Source organism: Canis lupus, chromosome 2 (genome assembly GCF_011100685.1).
Source record: "Canis lupus familiaris isolate Mischka breed German Shepherd chromosome 2, alternate assembly UU_Cfam_GSD_1.0, whole genome shotgun sequence".
Lineage (NCBI taxonomy): Eukaryota > Metazoa > Chordata > Mammalia > Carnivora > Canidae > Canis > Canis lupus.
This window is the reverse complement of record NC_049223.1, coordinates 2,451,245-2,474,069: the sequence shown is the minus strand read 5'-3', so window position 1 is coordinate 2,474,069 and position 22,825 is coordinate 2,451,245. Positions and strand designations below refer to the sequence as shown.

Sequence of the window (22,825 nt, the reverse complement as noted above, 5' to 3'; positions counted from 1 at the left end):
CACCATGTCAAAACATTTATCAGGCCAGCACTTATTAAATGCCACTCCATAATATGTGCTGAATAGTAACTATCTGGAGAGAAAAAACTGAGAAGGAAACCAGCACTAATCCAACAGAGCATACTACACTATAAAAAAAAAAAAAAAAAATCAGATCTAAGCAGGGCACATAAAATTGACCTCTTCCCACAAGGGTATAAAATCCAGGAAGGATATTTTTGCCAGTGAGAAATACAACTCCTTAGAACAGTAATCTCTTAGGAGATTTTAACTGACAGCTTCCATAAACACAATTCTCTATCAATAAACAGAGGATTTGCTGTGTTTTCAATGGAATAATGAAGAATCCATAAGGGAAAATTTTCTTAAAAAGAGTGTATTTGTTGATCCTATTTTGGTAGTTTACACTAAAATGTTTGAAATATTAATCGCAGAAGTCATTGTTGTCCCAGCTATAGAAACTTAAAAATGTAATTGAACAAAAAGTTGTGATAAGACACTTCTAAAAATACCAAGAAACACGAATCCTACTATAAGCATACATGTCATTAGGTTAAAAAACAAATATAACACTCAATTTAAAAAAGCAAGAATCTGTCTCACTTAGGATTAATGCATTTAAAATAACCAAAGATTTAAACACTAAGCAATAATTCTACATTATGACAACCAAAAATCAATTACACATGAGCAAGAAACAAGGAATGAAGTTTGTATCAAGTGAGTGAAGAGAGGGCTACCAAGAAGCAAACATCCCAAGGGTCCCCAAGAGCCAGCCACAAAGAAGAAATCTGGGGACAAAATCACAGGAAGAAACACTGCTCTCACTAAGAACAGGGGCTGGAACCTGGCTTAAGGCGGGAGGGGAAGGAGGTGGAGGGAACATTTATTTCTAAGACCAACTGAGAATAAAAGCACGGGTGTGTAATTTGATAAAATGCAAGCTGCAATGCTATGGCCCAGTCTATTCCAGTATACAGTAAGAGCAAACAGTAGAGGGAAAAACCTAATGAAAGATGGCTCCATAAGGAAAGCTCTCCAACTCTACAGACAGCATCATCACATTATGCAACAAAGCAATGAAATTCTGTGAGTTGGGGCCTGTGAAATACACACCCCCTGTCTATTTCACACCCATGCAAGTTTCAAGGAAAGTATCTGCAATTAGAAACAGTGGTACCCTACTCTTGCAATGACCATGCATGTAGCAATGGTCTACGTCCTGCCAAATTTTCAAATGAAAATATATATGTAAATATAAGCCTATAAAAGGATGACTGAATTCACATTAATTTGAAAATTAATTACTATTTGAAAACACTGAGTGAGAGCAAACAACACTCAATGCCCTCTGTGAGAAATTAAAATTTATCAGATAAGACTTAAACAAAAAGTCAAAAGAGGCTGACCATGCATCATAAGAAAAGCAGACATAAAAATGCTTTGAGTACAGAGGAAGGTAAGATTATTTTTGCTTGGAAAGATTCAGGAAGGGTTTATAATAAGCAGGCTGGAGGAAGGAAGAACACGGAGATCACTCTGAGCTGAAGGACAGGTATGAGCAGGCAGGAAGGAGTGGCAGGGTTTATTCATTAAACTATGAACACAAAACTCACCATATGACAAACACCCTGTCAGGGAGACCCACATGTACTCTGCCTCCTTCCTGAGAGCTCATTGAAACTGCAGTAGAGGCATATTTATCACGGTATATCCCCACAAAAACCAAGACAACAGAAAGAAACTGCTAGAGGCTGGGAAGCCAGACTAATGATATCACATGGAGCAAACCCAAGAAAGTGAACCCCAAGCTGACTGTGTGGGGAACCAGGCAACAATGTGACCTCTTCAGCTGCTCTGGAATGGGGGAAACCAAGTACCTCAGAAGACAGGAAATGAACATGGTAGGAAAAACAGCAGGATGGGCTGAAAGTTTCTTTAAGCAGCAAAGCCCAGGTTTCTGTCCTGACTCCACACAGTACCATGACCACCCCAGTAGCATCCTGGGGGGTATGACTGAGGATCAGAAGTGGGGAATTGAGGCAGAGCAACCACAAAGGTATTTAAAGATGGGGGAGAGATGAGTGAACATTTACACACTGAATGCTGAGAAATCCAGCTCTCTGCTTCCACAAGTTCCCAGAATACTGGCCACTGGGTATAGGCCACCTGGACAAGAGGCTGGAAGATCTCTTCCTGGGCATCTGACCACCTGAAGAGCAAAGGCCAGAGGAATTTAGACAGCCAGGTGGCCCTCCTGTGCAGCTCATGTTTTTGGGCCTTTGCCTGGACTCAATGGTCTGTTATATTTAGCCAATGAGCAAGGACTGGATCCTGAGGAAAGCCCCAAGGATGGATAAAATGCCGAAACAAATAGAAAACACACTTGAGCAGCCCGGGTGGCTCAGCAGTTTAGTGCTGCCTTCAGCCCAGGGCCTGATCCTGGAGACCCGGCATCAAGTCCCACATCAGGCTCCCTGCATGGAGCCTGCTTCTCCCTCTGCCTGTGTCTGTCTCTCTCTCTCTCTCTCTCTCTCTCTCTCTCTCTCTCGTCTCTCATAAAGAAATAAAATCTTAAAAAAAAAAAAAAAGAAAGAAAAGAAAAACATGGCTGTATAAAAGAGAAGACAGTTGTAAAAAAATAATAATAATACAAATCCATCACTGATACACAGGAGAATTTCAGGTGATGGTACATCCTGATGGCAAAGGATGTTGAAAGGAGAGGGAAAGAGGAAAGGAAAAAAACAGAGAGGAAAGCCAAACAAAATGCTCTTAGAAGTTTAAAAAAAAAAAAAGTTAAAAACACTTCAAGTGAAAAATTAGAAGAGTAGAAAGGAATTGAAGAAATCTCCCCAGAAAGTAAAGGAAAAAAAGATGAAGTATGTAATAAAATAGAAGACTAGTAAGTCAAGCTGCTGAATAACAGAAGTTCTAGAAAAAGAGAACAGGAAAAATAAAAACAAAAAAACATTTCAAGTTAGTTCCCCATAATGACAATAATTTCCATATTAAAAAGGCCAATAGAGAACCCAACATAAGGGCATATGCCAAGGCACATCAGAACCACAGAACGGAGAAGACAAGCAGAAGATAAACCAAACCAAAACTCCAGAAAGTAAAATACAGGTACTATAATGAATGGGTAAGGAATCAGAATGAGTTTGGCCTTCTCAAGAGCAACACTGTAATCCAGATGACAATGGAACACTGTCTTCAAAATTCCTAAGAGAAATGATCCCCAACCAAGAATACTATACCTCACCCAATCACCATCAATAAAGTGCAAAGGTAGAGGAAAAATATTTCTAGAAATGCTATTTCTCCAAAAATTACTGTCTCCACACCTTTCTTAGGGAAAACACTGGAAGATGTGTTCCCAGGAAATAAATCATGAATGAGGATGGCATAGCATACAAAAATAGGGAATGTCACACAGAGGAGAAGCCCCAGGATGATGTGGGGTTGATCCAGGATGTCAGCTGGGCACCAGGTTGGAAGCTGTCCAGTCCACATGGGCACAGGCCAGAAGCTCCAAATGAGATGTTTTTAAGATAAAGCTGAAAGAGTATCCCCTGTAATAAAACACCCCCACCAAGATGTTACTTTAACTACATGGTCAGCCTGGAGTAGAATTGGTTGTAAATTCACAGAAGACCAAACAAAGGAAAAAGGATTATTCATTCCAGGGAAAACACCACTTGTAAAGAAAATGTCACCAATGTATCTATCATACACAGTTCAGATCTGAGCAGCTTTTAATAATGAAAATAATGTGAACATCAAATATTTAGTCAAATTCATAATTTCTTTTGAGGGAAGGAATTCTAAAAAGTATGTGTGTGCATTCATGTGTGTGTGTGTGTGTGAGAGAGAGAGAGAAAGACAGAGAGACAGAGAGAAAGAGAAACCTGTCTCTCCAGACAGAAACAGAAACCCAAGGAGCAGCTGCAAGAAAATGGGGGAAAGCACATATGGAGCAGTGAAACTGGGTTAAATCTTCCATGCTAAGTCAAAACATGATGACAACAACAAAGCAATATAAGAAGTTTATACAGAAATGTGGAGGTAATATCGAAAGAATCAAGTGCAAGAGTTGGAAAAGGCCACCTCTCAGGGAGTAGACACCAGTCTTTTCCTAAAAATCCTAGCACTACTCTCTTACTATGTACATCCATAATATTAGGAAACAAAAAGACTAGAGAGAAACAGTTTGAAAAATTTCTGAAAATAACAGGCACAGCACACAGCCTGAAGTGTAGCATCCATCAATCCTATTAGCCAGAGGATAATGAGGTGGCCAAGACAAATGAAGTCAGCTAATGATTCAACAAAAAAACATTTCATTTTTGAAGTCAACAGAAGAGCACAATGAACTGAAATTGGATCACAGTCTAGATTCCCTTGGTATCTAATTTACTTAAACCCAAAATAAAATATTTTTTAAAACACACCCTATAGTCCTTTTTTAAAAATGAATCTTTGGTATTTCAAGATAGAAGTGATATATCTAGTTTTGAATTTACCTACTTTATTCAGCCCCATTTCAAAAATGCTTATCTTTTAGTATAAATTCAAATCATAGGACCCATTTTCAATTTTGTTGTAATAGTGTTGACATTAAACAGATTTTTCTGTTGCCTTCTTAATAACAACACAGATGGTCTGAGAACATAGCTGATGTTCAACAATAAAAGAGGAACCTCTATCACAATAAGGGGGTATCTAATATTTAATAGCAAGTGCACTCCTCTGCTTCTCACTTTTCCATCCCAAACCACACCCAACACACATCCCACCACCTCACCTCCACACATAACACAGGGCAAACCACAAACCCAATGCCTTCCTTGAAGAGTGACTGGCTTCATTTAATATGTCAATCAAAAAAGAAAGTAACAGCATGAAACCAAAGGCCTAAGTTGCTGAAAAGAGGTCACAATGAATAAACGCCACTGGGCAGGACTCCAGCCAGGTCTCCTGATTCATGTCCTAGCCTTTCTCAAACCCACATGGATTCTTTTCAAACAAGGGCATCAGAGTAGCTGTCTTCTGATTGTAGTCCCTCTTCCCAATCTCTTTATATTTTGTATAATGGAGAGGTACGTAACATATTTCTTTTAATAAAAAAGTTTTGACGGTTAAAGTTTGAAAAACCACTCACCTTAATATTATAGCACATGTTCTAATCTCATCCATAATTTAAAGCTCTGGTTCTCAGAGTAGAACATTTCAGCATTATCACTGGGACCTAGTCAGAAATGCTAATGCTCAGACTCCTCCTGGGCCAACTGAATCAAAGTCTCTCAAGGTGGGGCCCAGCAACCTGTATTTTAACTAGCCTTCCAGGTGATCCAAATGCACACCAAAGTCTGAGAACTCAAAATTTGTGATTTGGAACTGGGGCAGCGTGGGGGCTGAAATACTTTGAATTTCTACTACATATTATTACATATCATGTTTAGCTCATAAATTTATGGGTTTAATGATTTCACCCACACTTCTTAAATCAGCCAGATGTTACTCCACCTTAAAAATGATTACGAAGGGGCAGCCCCGGTGGCTCAGGGGTTTAGCGCCGCCTACAGCCCGGGGCGTGATCCTGGAGACCCTGGATAGAGTCCTGCATCAGGCTCCCTGCATGGAGCCTGCTTCTCCCTCTGCCTGTGTCTCTGCCTCTCTCTCTGTCTCTATGAATAAATAAATAAATAAAAATCTTTAAAAAATAATAAAAAAATGATTACCATGCACACATACATATATACTGTTCCTGTGAAAACCATATAGATGGATTTCTTCCTTTCATCTCTTATTCTGAATAATATAATTACCTTCCAAACTCATCTCACTGCTTCTAGATTCTGACCTTTTCAATCCTGTCCTGTATCTTGCTACATAATTATCTTCACAAAATACCATTTCATCATGTCCCTGTCTTGTGACAGAAGTCATTTGCAGTGACTTACGACATTTCAAAAGGTTAAAATCCAACATCCCTGTCCTAGCACCCACTCTTCCCAAGCTTGAGTTTCCAGGCTTCCCTTGGCTCCCATCATGGTCCTTCAGTCCTCCCAGATAGTCCTCAACACTGATAAACCCCAAGCACTAGGTATAGTGCCTGAGACAGAGTAGATGCTCAATAAATATCAGTTTTGTGAAATTAGTTAACCCAAAGTTTTTGTTCATTCTATTCCATACACCTGGAACACTTTCATCTCCACTGCTCCAACTCTGCAAATTGTATATTACCTTCTCAAATCTAAATCAAAAACCACCTCCCCTGTGAAATGTACTCCAACCTCCAAGTATTTATCTAGACCACATATATGTGCTGTTTGTTTACCTCTAGATTAAGTCCCCTGAAGGCAGGAACCATCATCCTTTTTTTTAGCATAGAACAAAGAACAATGCACCATGTTGCATAAATAATGTGTAAAAATAAAGGTAATAATCCTATTAGATAAGTGAAAAAATTTAAACAAGAGTTTCTCAGAGAATACAGTCAACCAACAGACTCGTACTCTCCTAATTGCCAAATGAAATGCCATGGGCATGCTGTGCCATGTCGGGATCAACAGCCCCCATTCAACACTGTATCTCCTGATTCTCAGAGCTAGATCTAGAAAGGCTGTGTGCTTATTCTAGCTGACATCTCAGACAACATCTTAGATGTGGAGAAAGAAGACATCCATGTACTTTTAAGCTTTACAGCCAAAAGGAACCCAAATTCCAATATAAACACCTTCATCCTCACCCACACAGGTCAGCCCACAGCATCCCTGGCCTGAAATGCCAGGCGGAAGTGAGATGAAGCCTAGATAACCTGCCTAGAACCCAGGGAAAGGAGGGTAAGACAAAAGCTCATCTTTGCTCAACCTGGCCACCCGAGTTCTCCCCACTTTAGTCCTAGTGAATGTAAGAACTTGTAAGGGCAAGGGGATGGCCAGTATTGTTACCTGATGAGCTGGTAGTCAATCAACAGAAGGCTTGTCTAAAGGAAGGGAAAATGTGAAGTAATATATATGCAATAGATCCAAGCCTACGTCCCTCCTTAAAAGATGATATAAGATCTATAGGATATTCACTCCAGAACTGAAACACCTTTATACACAAGTTTTGCAAGCATCACACTATGAACGTGGTACACTCACTCCTCCACCCTTACTCTACAAAGGGCCAGTGGGGGGGCCACCCTCCTGAGTACATCATGTCTTCAGCTCCATTTATAGATGAGAGGACTGGAGAATGGGAAAGTTATTGGAGAGATCACGCGTGTAACTGAAGTTGAAGGGGAAAGGGAACTCCGATATTACTCCGACTTTTAAAATTCCTGCTTTGCCCTTTTTGGTACAATTGTCTCTTGCAGGATGATCGAACAGGCTTGTCAGAGGAACAAATCTGGAAGGGAAAAACTGACCAGGATAAAGTACTCTTCTTTCTTTTTAAAGAGAGAAAGAGAGAGAGAATGCCTGCATGGGGAGGGGTAGAGAGGAGAGGAAGGGACAAGCAGACTCTGCGCTGAGCCCCACACAGGGCTTAATCTCAGGACTCATGAGATCAGGACCTGAGCCAAAACCAAGAGTGGGGCATTTGACTGAGCCACGCAGGTGCCCCCAAAGTCCTCTTTTCCTTTTTTTTTTCTTAGAATGAGAAAAAATGAAGAATGAAAAATATATCACCCACCAGTTAATATACTTGACTTCCACATGAGGAAGTTGTGCTTCACACCATGTTACCTATCAAAATATACAGATTTAAGTACTTCATTCCAGTCATGCACCAGGCAGTGTTGGATTAAAAACTGGAGGAAAACAAACAAACAAAAAACCCTATAAACATTAAAATAGTGCCTGGGATACCTCAAGGTAGAGACCCACAGTATAGCCACAGTGGCCCTCAATACTCGTGCAGTTATGACAGTAACTACTATATAGTCTAATGAAAATGTTAAAATTTTTTGTGTGCTTACAAAAGAAATAACCAACCTAAAAAATCCTTAAGGTCACTCACCCAGCCTAACAAAAGAAAAACCTACCCTCATGTATTTACTCTCCAACCAGCAAACAAGATAGGCTGACTCAGACCAGAAAGAATTTCTCTGACCTGGGAAAAAAAACCTCACTGCAACATGATAACTCTAACTAGCTCAGAATTCTAAAACAAACCAACAAAAACTTGACCCCAAAGCAGCTCTCCACTACCCCCTCGTATTACTTAATCCAAAAACCACCTCCCAATTTTTCTTAAAGAAACTCGCAAATCACTTAAAGTACATAACTAATTCCTTACACCTGGCAGCACTAAACATGACTGAATCAGAATATCCCTAATACAGAAGAGGAGACTGTAAGAAAACTGAATTCCAACAGAGGACTCACAGCTACCTCCAACCTCCTCCTTATAAGGCTGGGCAAACAGCTACCCAGCTGTATCCTGTGGGCCCCTACACTCAAGGCCAGCACACCCCACACTTTGTGGGGTCCAGGGCAGAGTGGCACAGGACCACAATATCATAACACGAGAATGGCCCCCAGGCAATGGACACTGGACTACAGTACTCAAAATGTGGTCTGTGGCTCAGCCACTTGGAAGGCTGGAGGGCTCTGTTTCCAATGTGTCCCCAGCACTGCTGTCAGAGGTGGGGCTTCCTTCTTCTCCCAGAATACTCCTATCATCAGTCAAGGGAGGGATCTATAATGGAATCTTCAAAAGACTTGCACCCCCCCCCCCCGCAAAAAAAAAAAAAAAAAAGATTTGCCCAAGACCAGATAGTGCTTCTGAGTCTTATTACCATGGACATCTCTGGAAGGAAGGAAGAAAGGAAGGTGTGTGTCAGCTCTCAGCAGGGAAAGGAGCAAGACAGACAAAGGGTATTCACACACATTCACACACACACACACACACACACACACACACACACTCACTCACTCTCAAATCCCAAGATATAAGCTAGTCAGCCCATGGGGATCTCCTAGTGGTTCAAATTTGTTATATAGCTTGTTTGTCCTATCTTGGAAAGCCATACCTATATCTCCTCGCTTGTGAAAACCTTACTCAAATTTCAAATCCTGGCTAATATCTCTTTGCAATGTCAGTCTTCAATCCCACTTTATCCTTTGCCCTATCTCTCAACAGCACGCATAATAACATCTTGATGATGTGCATGTTTTATAATTTATCACTGTGCTGAACCTGTGGACTCATTCAAATATTTATGGAGCATCTATTATATGCAGGCACTGAACTAGGTACAGGGTTACAGCAGTAAATCCCCTACCTACCCTCCTAGAATCTCTAGGGACTAGAGATACAAAACAATAGGGACTCTCTTGAACACGACCCTCACACTCAGAACATTCACTGATACACATTACTAGTTATCTCAAGTCAAAGACCCAGCTGCAGTCCTTTATTAACGTATTTATTTGAAAATATGTTGGCACTTAGTCTTCCCTGGAAATCCCTAAAGACTCAAGATGGCCCATCTGATCAATTTCAAACACATCTGAAATGGAGTTTTCTAAATAAGGACTCCAAGATACCTCATGGAATATACATAAAGGAGATTATATTAATAATGCCATATAACTTCCTAATTTCCTTTAATACATGGTTAGTTCTCTGTCCTTATATAGTTTATAATATTTTCCCTTACGAGGTATTTGAAATTTAGGTACCTGTGCCTTCAGTTTATTCCTTTTAAAAAATTATAGTACACCTGATACATACCATCTAAGAAAAAAAAATTAAGTAGCACAATTCAAGCACTAAAAGAGAAAACAGCAAGCACGAATACAGTAGTCCCCTATGGTTTCCTTTTCCATAGTTTCAGATACCTGCCATCAACCACAATCCAAAAGCAGATGATCCTCCTCCTGACATACTGTCAGGTTAGAATTAGCCTAACGCTACATCACAATGCCTATATCACTCACCTCACTTCATCTCATCACATAGGCATTTTATCATCTCACGTCATCACAGGAAAGGTGAGGACAGTACAGTAAGATATTCTGAGAAAGAGAGAGAGACCACATTCACATAATTTTTTATTACAGTATATGGTTATAATTGTTCTATTTTATTATTAGTTATTGCTTTTAACTCTTATTGTGCCTAACTTATAAATGAAACTTTATCATGGGTATGCATGTAGACGAAAAACCTAGTTAGTATACAAAGAGTTCAGTACTGCCCTGAGGTTTCAGGCACCTTTTGGAGGTCTTGGATCTTGTCCCCTACAGATAAGGCGGAATGTCATACTGCTAATCTGTTTGATCACTATTCTGTAGCATACTTAACAGTAGAGTTTCTGATTAAAAAAACCTGCATGGAAGCAAAGAAACAAATTAGCTCCATGGAAACACCAGGCAAAACATAATTACACAAGTAGTACTTAAAGTGTGAAATGGACTACCTCAAACAATAAGAGCTGTAAGTAAAAACTTATCAGACCAAGGTGGGGAGGACAACAAAACAGAAACAAAGCTAGTTTGTGAAGCTTTGAAGGTACACAGATAGAGTAGCCGCAACAAGAAACCAGGGTTTGATGACAAAGACATCTAGTGGGCACATATTCTGCCTGTCAGTGGCCACAAAAAAGGGCAATAAAATGGCTCTACAGGCTAAGTGGCCTGCATTGCACAAGTCATTTCCTCCTTGTGGGCACCTGAGGCCTTGTGTATAAAAATGAGGGACAAATTATCCCTGAGGTCACCAGTTAAGTACATATGGCTTAACCGGTCTACGATGCTACATTAAGAAAACTGAACACACTCAGGGCAGTTTTCCTTCCCTTAGTGGAAATAAGATAAACACTCCCATGACCACCATAACCTGATCTTGAAAACAACTCATAAAATTAAGACTTACCTAACTTTCCCTACCTAGCATTCTCCATCAAACATATGCTTATAAGCATGTGCCCCTGCAGTAGCAGAGCAATAAGCTCTACAGACCCCATCCACCTGGAATGGCTTCCCAAAGCAGAGAGTCTGCTGATGGCATTGGAACCACAACTGCACCACCCAGACGCAGAAAGTGGGCTGCAGGAAGCAAAGCCAGGAGCCCATCCAGACTGCTGAAGAGTGCTGCCACCAGGACTAGGCGAGGATATGGAAGAGTATCCATGTGCAGGCTCCTAATGGCTGAAAACATTTCCACACTTAGCACATACTTGAACAACTGGCGATAACAGGATGGCATGATATATACTATGGGTCAATTAAGAACTTAACACTCAGTCTGAAAGTGGTTGTGTTTTGGAATAAAGAGGGTACAGCCAAGTCTGTGATAATGGGCCCTGTTCGCCAAGACTTTAATATTAATTTGGGGAGGCAAGCCATAGGTATGTGGAAAGCTCACTAACAATATCTAATTATCAAAATTAAATGCCAACCAAGTGGTACAGGAATTACAAAAATTCAGAAAACACTGAAGACAAAGAACCCTTCATGAAGGAATTATTTTGTTTCAATCAGGGTAAATCTTAGGACAAAGGTGGGAAGGCCAAAACATACATGGCATGTTTGAATAATGGGGGACGAGGCCTGGACATGATCAATGTTCAACACATGTCTTTTACTTTTTTCTTTACCCCGGGACCGTGAAATGTTGAGCCAAGCTGGCCACACAAGATCCCTACCAGGGCTAAGCTTTTCAGACCTGCATAGAAATTGCTCACTTGAGCCCCAAACTTGATGTCATCTCAAGTGTCATGTACTAAACAACTATTAAAACAAGGTAATATATCACCAACAGAAGCAGGAAATGTGAACCTACAATTTGAGATCTGAATAGAAAAAAACCATTTTGAAAGACCCCAAATAGAATTTTTTAATTCTAAAATTTTAAAGATTTTGTGATCTTACATTCTTCCCCTCTGATCCTTTTTTTTTGAAGTTAAATCCTTTCTGGATGAAACTCTCATTCCTCACATTTGTTTAACAGTTCTTAAAACATTCCCTCTGAGTATTAGAACAGCTCTTCCTGTTTATCATAAGACTAAAATAAATAGCAGGTCAACAAGACCAGACAAGAAAAACATAAAACTTGTTTGACAGCTGAAGCGATCAATGTGTTCATATGAGCACAAGAGAAACCACCCACCTTTTTAGTTAGCCCTGCCCAATGTCACATAGTAATCAGGCCCTTTTTATCTTCTCACCACTAAGACATTTCAGGCCAATCTAAGATTTGGACCAAGAACTTAATGTCAAATTCAAGACTTTCAATTTTCACATCACAGCTGAGTAATGAATATTACATACATAATTCAATTAGCATACATTTAGCACACCCACAGATGTGAAATATAATACCAGCGCCCATATTTACTGAAAGTTTATGACGCCAAGAGAAAAACAAAACTCAGATGGTCTGAGTATTTAATTCAAAGCCTCCAGTTTCATTCTTGTATGGGTCTGTCCTGCAGTCATTTGACATTGCTGCAAAAGCTTATCTCAGTCTTGCATGGACATGCAAACAAGTGCTAGCACCAAAATTTCAGTTCATAGTGCAAGGTGTGTTAGAAAACAATTTCTCGGGCAGCCCAGATGGCTCAGCGGTTTAGCGCCACCTTCAGCCCAGGGTGTGATACTGGAGACCCGGGATGGAGTTCCATGTCAGGCTCCCTACATAGAGCCTGCTTCTCCCTCTGCCTGTGTCTCTGCCTCTCTCTCTCTCTCTCTCTCTCTCTCTGTCTCTCATGAATAAATAAATAAAATCTTTTTTAAAAAAAAGAAAAAAGAAAACAATTTCTCCTTCAAACAAATAAGTATAGTGTGAATTTTTGACACTGTGGAGTTTTTTTCTAACTTGGAAAAAAAATTGCCTTGGAGATAATACCATTTCATACTGTGTCAAGAATTCTTCTCAACTCACCTGAAATAAAACTTACAGATATACAAGTATACACTATTGAAGTTACAGAAATATTTCAAATTATTTAGTAAAGCAAACTCCATTGTAATTTAAATAACTTGCCTTTGAAGTACAAGAAAACACTTTTCAGACTGATTAGAGGACATTTGATAAAACTTTGCACACAGCATAATACCAGAAACGCAATATAAATATCTTGAGATAGGTGATTAGTTTATTCTAAATCTATACTGAATAGTCTAAGTATCCTCGAAAAAGTTTACCTAACTATGATACTGAAGCAGAATCAGCTTGGTTGTATACAGTGTATGGTGTACATATAGTTGTATATGAATCTTAAGCAACATATCACTCTTTACAAAGGCCAAGGGCAACCACAAGAAGTCAACTGTAGAGTTAAGGTGATTGTATTGTAAAAGCAACAGAATTCTCATCTTCAAGTTAAATTATTTCTTTCCTGTATCTCCATTTTGTCTCTGAAAAGGCTCAAACAAATGTGGGAAGAACAGAGTACAAAGTAAACTACATGAAAAGAAGAAAAATAGTAGAGGTTAGTAGTGCAGAAATGCTTCAGCGGCACAGCACACCTGTGGGTGGGGGAAGTGTGAGGACAGTGAAGGAGGCTGAGCCTCTTCCCCCAACCCCACCGCAGAGGTCAGACACCTCCAGCTGGACCGAGGAGATGGAAGAGGGGGCCCATCCCGGTGAGTGCCAATGCCCACAGTGATGGCACAGTGACGGGGGGTGGGGATGGTATCAACCCTCACAGAGACGCTAGGGGAGCAAGGCATCACTGTTCCACATTTCAAATCACAGTCACTGCAGACTGGAATCTTCCAAAGTTGTCAGATTCCAAGCTTTCACCAGTTAGGACCAAACTAAAGAAGAAAGTGAGAGAACTCCTAAGTAGGATGATTCGGTATCAGATAGAAGATATTAATAAAGAAGTATCACTGCTAATCTGAGTTATATGAAAAAAATGTCTATTTGGGTTATACTTTCAATTAAGCACATGTTAAATTGCAAATATGTATATTCTAACACTAGAAAAACATCAGCTTTATTATTTTCTAAATAGTAATAGTAAGATCTCAGCCACCACCATCCTGTCATCCACCCTTGCACTTCCCACTGGACATTACCTACTCAGAAAACAAATTAGTTTACCTACTCCCTGTCTTAATAGTAAACTGGCTTGGTGCTTTCACACAGAGTCACCATAAGCTACAATCACAGGAAACATCCACGGAAGTGCTATGACAAGTAAGGGCTGAAGAAAAGGCCTGGCTCTTCATCTCAAGTAGGACCAGGATAACCTAGACTTGATTTTTTTTTGTAAGATTTCATTAATTTATTCATGAGAGACACAGGCAGAGGGAGAAGCAGACTCCCCACAGGGAGCCCAATGCACACTGGATCTCAGGACCCCAGGATCATGCCCTGAGCAGAAGGCAGACGCTCAACCACTGAGCCACCCAGGTGTCCCTAGACTTGATATTTAACATGGTGGGGCAGCCCGAGTGGCTCAGGAGTTTAGTGCCGCCTTCAGCCCAGGGCCTGATCCTGGAGACCTGGGATCGAGTCCTATGTCGGGCTCCCTGCATGGAGCCTGCTTCTCCCTCTGCCCATGTTTCTGTGTGCACGCGCGCGTGCACACACACACACACACACACACACACCTGTGTCTCTCATGAATAAATAAATAAAATCTTTTTTTAAAAAAATAATAATAACATGGTGCCCCCTGTGGTCATTCTACCTCCCTTCTTACATAGGGACACGGTGAGCCTCACACTTCCTGTGCACACTTACTACATGAGTCTCTTGCCTAAGCTCTCAACTGAGGCCTCAGTCTCAAAAACTTTTGACTTCATATAGCTTCACATTGTTTGCCTCTGTATTTGGGATAGAGCAAAGCATTTTTAAAACCCCCTTCCAAAACACAGAATTGTATTTACAAAGCTCAAGATCAGTGTGGTAATATTCCCATTTGCCAAATTGACTCCAGGAAGGGAAGGAATGCCCTTGATTCACATGTATCCATTAAAACCTTAAGATGAAAAGTAATCAATTATATCTGAAACATATGCAGGTGTGCATGCACACATTCCAGCAAAGTCATTGTGCCTATTCTGGGGGTAGGGATAGGCTTCTCCTTAAAGGAACATTGTACCTTAACGACTCCCCACATTTTAAAGCAAGTGTTTTGTCAAAGATAAGATGATAAACTCCTTTCAGCTTAGATTACTGTATATTTCAAACAAGCTTTTAAAAAACAAAATGTATCAGGTATTTATCAGATCATAGTAATAAATCTCAGCTTTATTATGTCAGAAAACTTTTAAACTCCCTCTTATCCACAGCCAGTTCCCTGCTTATGGGGGAAAAAAACCCAACCACCTCATAAATTTTGCATTATCCTAGTACCCTGTGTTTTAAAATATGCTCAAGTATTGATCACAGTGATGCAGCAGAGGCACTGAAGGCCCCTGGGCTTGGCACGTCAGCAAGAATGCAGGACCAAGCACGGGAGCCAGCCTTTTCCACAGGGGCTGTCTTACATTCTCTGCCCCACGGCAGAGGGGCACCCAGCTGGGAGCCAGGCTTTAAATCTTTAAATCTCTTTTGACTCTCAAGTTCGTGTGTCCCACTTCTGTACTTACATGGTGATGGGTGTGTAACTACTATTAAAACCAAAGCCACCAGCAGAGAGCACTCTATGAGCACAAAGTTTCCCTATTCTCCATGGACAGAAACAGTTCATCCCATCAAGGCAAAAACGGATCTTAATTGAAACTTCACAGCGTGGGGACAGTTTAATGAGAAATTAGAATAAACTCGTGTTCATGAGAAAATAAACAGTGAGAATGTTGCAGAACTAATCCTATACTGCTTAAAATATTTCTCTATATAACACATTTTGGAATGGGAAAAACACAATGCGGTGCAATTGAAAGCTGCATCGTGATCTATAGCTTTCTCCATGCAATTAAAATGGCCTTCCAAATCATGCCCATTTTTATTTATTTTGTTTGGGGGTGGGGGGGCAGAAGGAGAGGGAGAGAGAATCTTAAGCCGGCTCCAAACCCAATGTGGAACCCAAAGTCGGGCTTGATACCATGACCTTGAGATTATGACCTGAGTCGGAAGTTTAACCACATGAGCCATCCAGCCATCCATGAGCCATGCCCCCAAATCATGCCCATTTTTAAAAGTTTGTACTGGATGTATGTTGTATGTATGTTGCTCATGTTGTATGAGCATCCTCTCTCTTATAAGGGTGGGCACAGTACTATTGTTTATTTCTCTTCGTTTCTCCTTTATTTTTTTTAAAGATTTTATTTATTTATTCATGAGAGACACGGGGAGAGAGGCAGAGACATAGGCAGAGGGAGAAGCCCAATGTGGGACTTGATGCTGGCACTCTGGGATCACGCCCTGAGCTTGAAGGTCGACACTTAACTGCTGAGCCACCCAGGCATCCCTCATTTCTCCTTTACAACTAGTTTTTTCCAAAACCTCAAACATACCTAAATTTGCTAGTAAAATAATTCTATTTGTTAGCAAATTTCTAAGTTTACTAGTAAAAAATTATAAATAGTAAACTGTCCTGTTCCTGACCTCAATAAATTATTTAAAATAATTTGATTATCACCACAGTAAGTATAGTACATAGGACCACAGGACATACTAGTAAAAATATTAAATTGGCAATAAATCAGAAAACTGACCAGGACTGAGATATTTTTTTTCTCTTTACTGCCATGCTGTGCTATTGATCCTGAAAACAGAATACCAAAAGGTGGGTGATTAAGAGTGGGGGAGAGCCCTGGGGATAAATCAGCCTCACTGTGTGACCAATGGCAGCACACCTGGACTACACATCACACAGTCTACTCATAGTCCAAGGGACAAAGACCAGCTGCAAAGCAAATGTGCAAGCTGTAGAAATGCCAACACCTTTAAAATCCACTTCTTGAGCGGCAGCCGGGGTGGCTCAGCAGTTTAGCACTGCCTTCAGCCTAGGGCCTGATCCTGGAGACCCGGGATCAAGTCCCACGTTGGGCTCCCTGCAGGGAGCCTACTTCTCCCTCTGCCTGTGTCTCTGCCCCCCCCCCCCATCATGAATAAAAAAATAAATAAAATCTTTAAAAAAAATTTCACTTCTTGGGACGCCTGGTTGGTTCAGCAGTTGAGCATCTGCCTTTGGCTCAGGGCATGATCCAGGATCAAGTCCCACATCAGAGTCCCTGCGTGGAGCCTGCTTCTCCCTCTGCCTATGTCTCTGCCACTCTCTCTCTCTCTCTCTCTGTCTCTCATGAATAAATAAAATCTTTAAAAAAATAAAGTAAAAATAAAATCCACTTCTTGAGCTCATGGCTGAAGTGAACTGGCTGGTGTTGGAGCGAAGAGCCCACGCCAAGCGCTCAGGCTCAGTTTATGAACCTCTTAAAAGCATTAATCTTCCAAGACCTGATAATGAAACTCTGTGGGATAAACTGGATCATTATTACAGAATTGTCAAGTCAACATCACAGGTCTCTTTCCCACTAAAACATGCGGAGACGATCAGAAGGCAAAAATCCGTGACAGTCTGGGGCCTGGGTTTGGCTCTTGCATACAGGCCCACTGATGATGACATGGGAAGAACCCAAGAACTGGAGCACTCTGCTATAAACTGTATGAGAGGAATTCTCTACTGCTCTATGCGTCAGGCCGATAAGGTCCAGCAGTTTAAGCAAGATCCACGCCCAGTAACCAGTCTTCACTGTTTTCAATGTGCACACGGGAGATGAGGTCCTCTCCTATGAGGAATACTGTCATCTTCAGATAAATGCAGTGTTGCTCTATCTCCTTTACCTTGTGGAAATGACTTCTTCAGGACTCCAGGTTATGTATAACACTGATGAGATACTGGATTTTGGATGTTGGATCAAGAATCTCCATATTTTGGGGACACCTGGGTGGCTCAGTGCGGTTAAGCATCTGCCTTCGGCCTAGGTCATGATCCTGGAGGTCCCAGGATCAGGTTCCGCATTGGGCTCCTTGCATGGAGCCTGCTTCTTCTTCTGCCTGTGTGTGTCTCTGCCTCTCTGTCTCTCTCATGAATAAATAAAATCTTTAAATAAATAAATAAATAAATAATCAATTTCTTGAGCTCTATGGCTTGTTAATCATAAATATGAAGGAAACATGAGTCCATTCAACACAATAGAGCTCAGAAGCTAAGAAGGACCTGGACCTCACTGGAACAAATTACTTAACACCTCTCTCTGCCTCAGTTTCCTCATCCAAGATCTGAGTAACAAGAGCACCCAACTCATAGAGGAGATAAAAGGATTAAATGAGTCAAAGCCCTTAACGAAGTTAAAACAGCTCAAGACATTTATTTAGTTACTGCTCAGTATTAGTTTACTATTATTATTAGCCAGAATTTTCAAAAAAAAAAAAAAAAAGTCTCTTCCTCAACCATGTAGGCTAGTATTACACACTATAAAATCTACTCTTTAGGAACACAAATATCTAGTGTCAATCTGTCTCAAAAGGGAATGGCACTAAATACCAGTGATTCTCAATCCTGATTCATCAGAAACACCTGAGCAGCTTTATTAACTAGGTACCACCCATCCACTCTAACCCAGAACAACCAATTTAGAAACCAAAGCGATACTACTGTGCAACCAGCATTAGGAACACCACCACTTCACACCAGGATTATAACTCAATATCAAGTTACATTGTAAATAGGTAAATTCTCCAGTATACTTAAAGTATAATTTGCTTAACATGCTGATTCTACCTACTATCTTGAGTATGCTTGAGGTTTTAAAAAAAAAAAAAAAAAAAAAAAAACCTTTGTTCTCAGCCATGCAGCAGCTAAATGCAGTATGTGAGTATGAATTTCTCGAGACAAAAATTTAGTCAAAGTTCTTCCCAGGTTTAAGGGTCAATATAGGTAATCAATTTGCATCTGATGGATTTCTGCCTAACTATATCCATCAACAGCCAAATGCCTCTGAGCTAGATGCAGTGTAACTTCCTAAAACTTCCTATAGCTCCCAGGAGCTATAGGAGTTTCATACTCAAGAGTTAGTGGTTTCCTAAAACAAAAGCTCTTCTCTCTTATATGTATAGGAAAGGCCAGCATTATGTCTTTACACCCTCCTCCCTGAGCACAGACCTAAGAGAGGCTTCTACAACCTCACAGTGTCTCCGAGGCTTCCATGGCTGGCAGCTGCCCATTAGTTTCTGTAGACGGGGAATCAACTCTATTCCCTGCTTTGCCAGTAACTAGCTGTGTGAGCTCAGGCAATTAAAAGCTCTGGCCACTTCCCCATCTAATAATAAAGGGGCAGTACAAGACCTTGCCCCCCCCCCCCCGCCCTCCACATTATACTGTCCCTTGAGCCCACACAAACCAGACCATCCCATCCATTCCCACTTCACACAATGTGGTGGGCTATTCCATCATTCCAAGAAGTTTTAAATGCTTGGGTGCACAAGTCCCAAGCTCACATGCCTACGGGAAATGAGAGAGTAAATGAAAGGGGCAGGGTGGGTGGGTTCCTGCAGAGTCAAGAGCAAAAACCACATCTAAGGAGCAGCTGCTCTGGGCATGCAAGGGTGTGAGCTCACTCCTACCCAGAAACTCCAGGTCTTGGGAAAAGTTGCCCGCTCTGATGTTTTATGTGGCATCTTCCCATTTGCTCAGACTGTTTATGATGAACGGCATCTGTCTACTGTCCAAAGCAGACTCTCCACAGGCAGAGTAAGCCATACAGGACCCCAAGCAGGTCTACCCTCCCAGATGGCTCAACCCTGAAAGCACAAAGAACTACCACCCCGTACTTTATAAAGAGGATGAAATTCATTTTAACTGAAGCAAATCTGACCGCTGCAATGAGACTGCTGGGTTTGTTTTTTCAATCAGTAACTATCCAACTTTCTAAACACGATGATTTATAGGCACTCTGAAACCTTTTAGGTTTTCTGTCTGTCCCTGTTCTCTCCTTTCTCCATTCCAGATCCTACACACAGTTGCCAGAATAAAATTCTTCCGGCCCTGTATTAAACACTCTCTTGTTAGAGAATTAAAAGTGAGTTTCCCTGTGGTGCATAACGAAAGTATTCAACCCACCACCCCCACGCAAATGCCACTGCATCCATTCCCTTCACACCCTCTAACCACCATTTATTGGGCAGAGCCCGTGGGCACCTAACATCTAACACTGAGACAACACAAGACCCTTGCAATGGATTACAGACCAAAGACCAAGTTTATTCAGGCTATTTTATTAAAATCTAAATGTTTTGAAGCTTAGTAGTGTGTGTGTGATGGATCTGTAAGTGAGCAAAGCAGAACAAAAGCCCTTCATTCTCCATTATCCTTGGTCTAGTTAAGAATTTATCATAATTTTTTAAAGATTTATTTATTCATGAGAATACACAGAGAGGGGGGAGGGGGAGAGAGAGAGAGAGAGAGAGAGAGAGAGAGAGAGAGGCAGAGACACAGGCAGAGGGAGAAGCAGGCTTCACGCAGGGAGCCTGACGTGGGACTAGATCCAGGGTCTCCAGGATCACACCCTGGGCTGCAGGCGGCGCTAAACCGCTGAGCCACCAGGGCTGCCCAGAATTTATCATAATTAATAAACCAATTTTTTAGAAAAACTTCAGCTCTCAAATAATAAAATAATGTAATACTTTAAGTAAATACAAATACACTTTAGGAAACCTGTGCATTAAAACACAACAAATAAAATTTCTAAAAGACTCTGACAATGAACAAGTGTCATTTCTGAATGTTTTCACATTAGTAGCCAACTAAACCTCAATCTTAAGTATTTCTGCAGATGGTAGTGGCATAGAGCACTTCACAAATCAAAGCGGCAAAATGATCTTCAATCCTGAAACATAACCTAACAAGGTAAGTATTAAAAGAATGGAAAATAAAATAAAAAATAATAAAATAATAAAATAATGGAAAATATGCACCTAAAGGTGCCTCTCCACTTTTTAACATACATTGTTATATTAGTTTCAGGTGTACAATATAGTAACTGAACAATTCCATACAGTTATTCCACCACAATACCTGGTGCTCGTCATGGCAAGTGTACTCCCCTATCCCCCTACACTCTCCCTTCTAGTAACCATCTGTCTGTTCTCTATGGTTAAGAATCTGTTTCTTGATTTGTCTTTTTTTTTCCTTTGCTCATTTATTTCTTAAATTCTACGTATGAATGGTCTTTGTCTTTCTCTAACTTATTTTGGTGAACAGTATACTTTCTAGTTCCATCTTTGTCCTTGCAAATGCTAAGATTTCATTCCTTTTTTACAGCTGAGGAATATTCCATTGTGTATATAGACCACATCTTTATCCAACAATTGATGGACACGGGCTATTTCCATAATTTCATTACTGTAAGTAATGCTGCTATAAACATAGGGGTGCATTTATCTCTTTAAATTAGTGTTTCTGCCTTCTTTGAGTAAATATCCAGAAGCTCAATGACTGAATTGGAGGGTAGTTCTATTTTGCGGTTTTTGAGGGACCTCCGTACTGTTTTCCAAAGTGGCCACACCAGTTTTCATTCCCATCAACAGTGCATAAGGGTACCTTTTTCTCCAGATCCTCCCCAAAACTGTTATTTCTTGTGTTGCTGATTTTAGCTATTCTGACAGGTGACATGATACCTCACTGTACAATCAGGTGACTGATTTGTACTTCCCTGAAGGTCAGTGATGATGGACATCTCTTCATATGTCTGTTGGCCATCTGGCTTCTTATTGATGTCTTTTGACCATTTTCTACTCGGATTGTTTTTTGGGTGTTGACTTGTAGTTCTCCATATATTTTGGATACTAACCCATTACTGGATATGTCATTTGCAAATATCTTCTGCGATTCCACAGGTTGCCTTTTGGTTTTGTTGACTGTTTCATTCACTGTGCAGAACCTTTTTATTCTGATCTAGTCTCAATAGTTAATTTTTGCTTTTATTTCCCCTAACTCAGGACACATATCTAGAAAAAAAAGTTGCTATGGCCCATATCAAAGAAATTACTGCCTGTATTCTCTTCTAGAATTTTTATAGCTTCAGGTCTCACCTCTAGGCCTTTACTCTATTTTGTGAATTCATTTTTGTGTATGGTGTTAAAAAATGGTTCAATTTCATTCTCTCCGTGTTGCTGTCCAGTTTTCACAACACCATTTAAGGAGACTGTCTATTCCCATTAGATATTCTTCTCTACTTTGTCAAAGATTATTTGACCATATAGCTATGGGTTTAGTTCTGGTTTTCTATTCTCTTCCACTCATCTATCTGTCTATTTGTATGCCAGTACCACACTGTTTTGATTACCACAGCTCTGCACTATAACTTGAAGTTGGAATTGTGATGCTTCCAGCTTTGTTTTTCTTTTTTTTTTTCTTTTTTTCTTTTTCAAGACTGCTTTGGCTATTTGGGGTCTTTTGTGATTCCATACAAATTTTAGGACTAGCTCTGTGAAAAATGCTGTCACTATTTTGATAGAGATTGTTAAATCTGTAGATTGCTTTAAATAATAGAGACATTTTCAAAATATTTGTTCTTCCAATCCATAAGCATGGAATGTCATTTCACTTATTTGTGTCTTCTTCAATTTCTTTTATCAGTGTTTTATAGTTTTCAGAGTACAGGTCTTTTACTACTTTAAGTTATTCCTAAGTATCTTATGGGTTTCTGTGTAACTGTAAATGGGACCATTTTCTTAATTTCTCTTTCTGCTGCTTCATTATTAGTGTATAGAAATGCAACCAATTTCTGTGCAATGATTTCATATCCTATGACTTTACTGAATTCATTTACCAATTCTAGCAGTTTTTTGGTGAAGTCTTTTACGTTTTCTATATATAGCACCATGATATCTGCAAATTGTGGAAGTTTTACTTCTTCTTTACCAA

General features: G+C 40.3%; 1 protein-coding gene across 25 annotated transcripts in view; it reads right to left on the bottom strand.

The window, feature by feature from the left end:
• PARD3 (par-3 family cell polarity regulator) overlaps positions 1 to 22,825 on the bottom strand; it is a 650,509-nt gene that overhangs the window by 540,285 nt on the left and 87,399 nt on the right. The window contains exon 1 of one of the 25 annotated variants that reach the window (XM_038529691.1): positions 9,730 to 9,748. The exons of the other annotated variants lie outside the window; for them this stretch is intronic. Within the exon in view, the coding sequence (XP_038385619.1) occupies positions 9,730 to 9,732 (3 nt within the window). The 5' untranslated portion in view covers positions 9,733 to 9,748. Of the gene's footprint in view, positions 1 to 9,729; positions 9,749 to 22,825 lie in introns of those variants that run through there. 25 annotated transcript variants of the gene reach the window in all.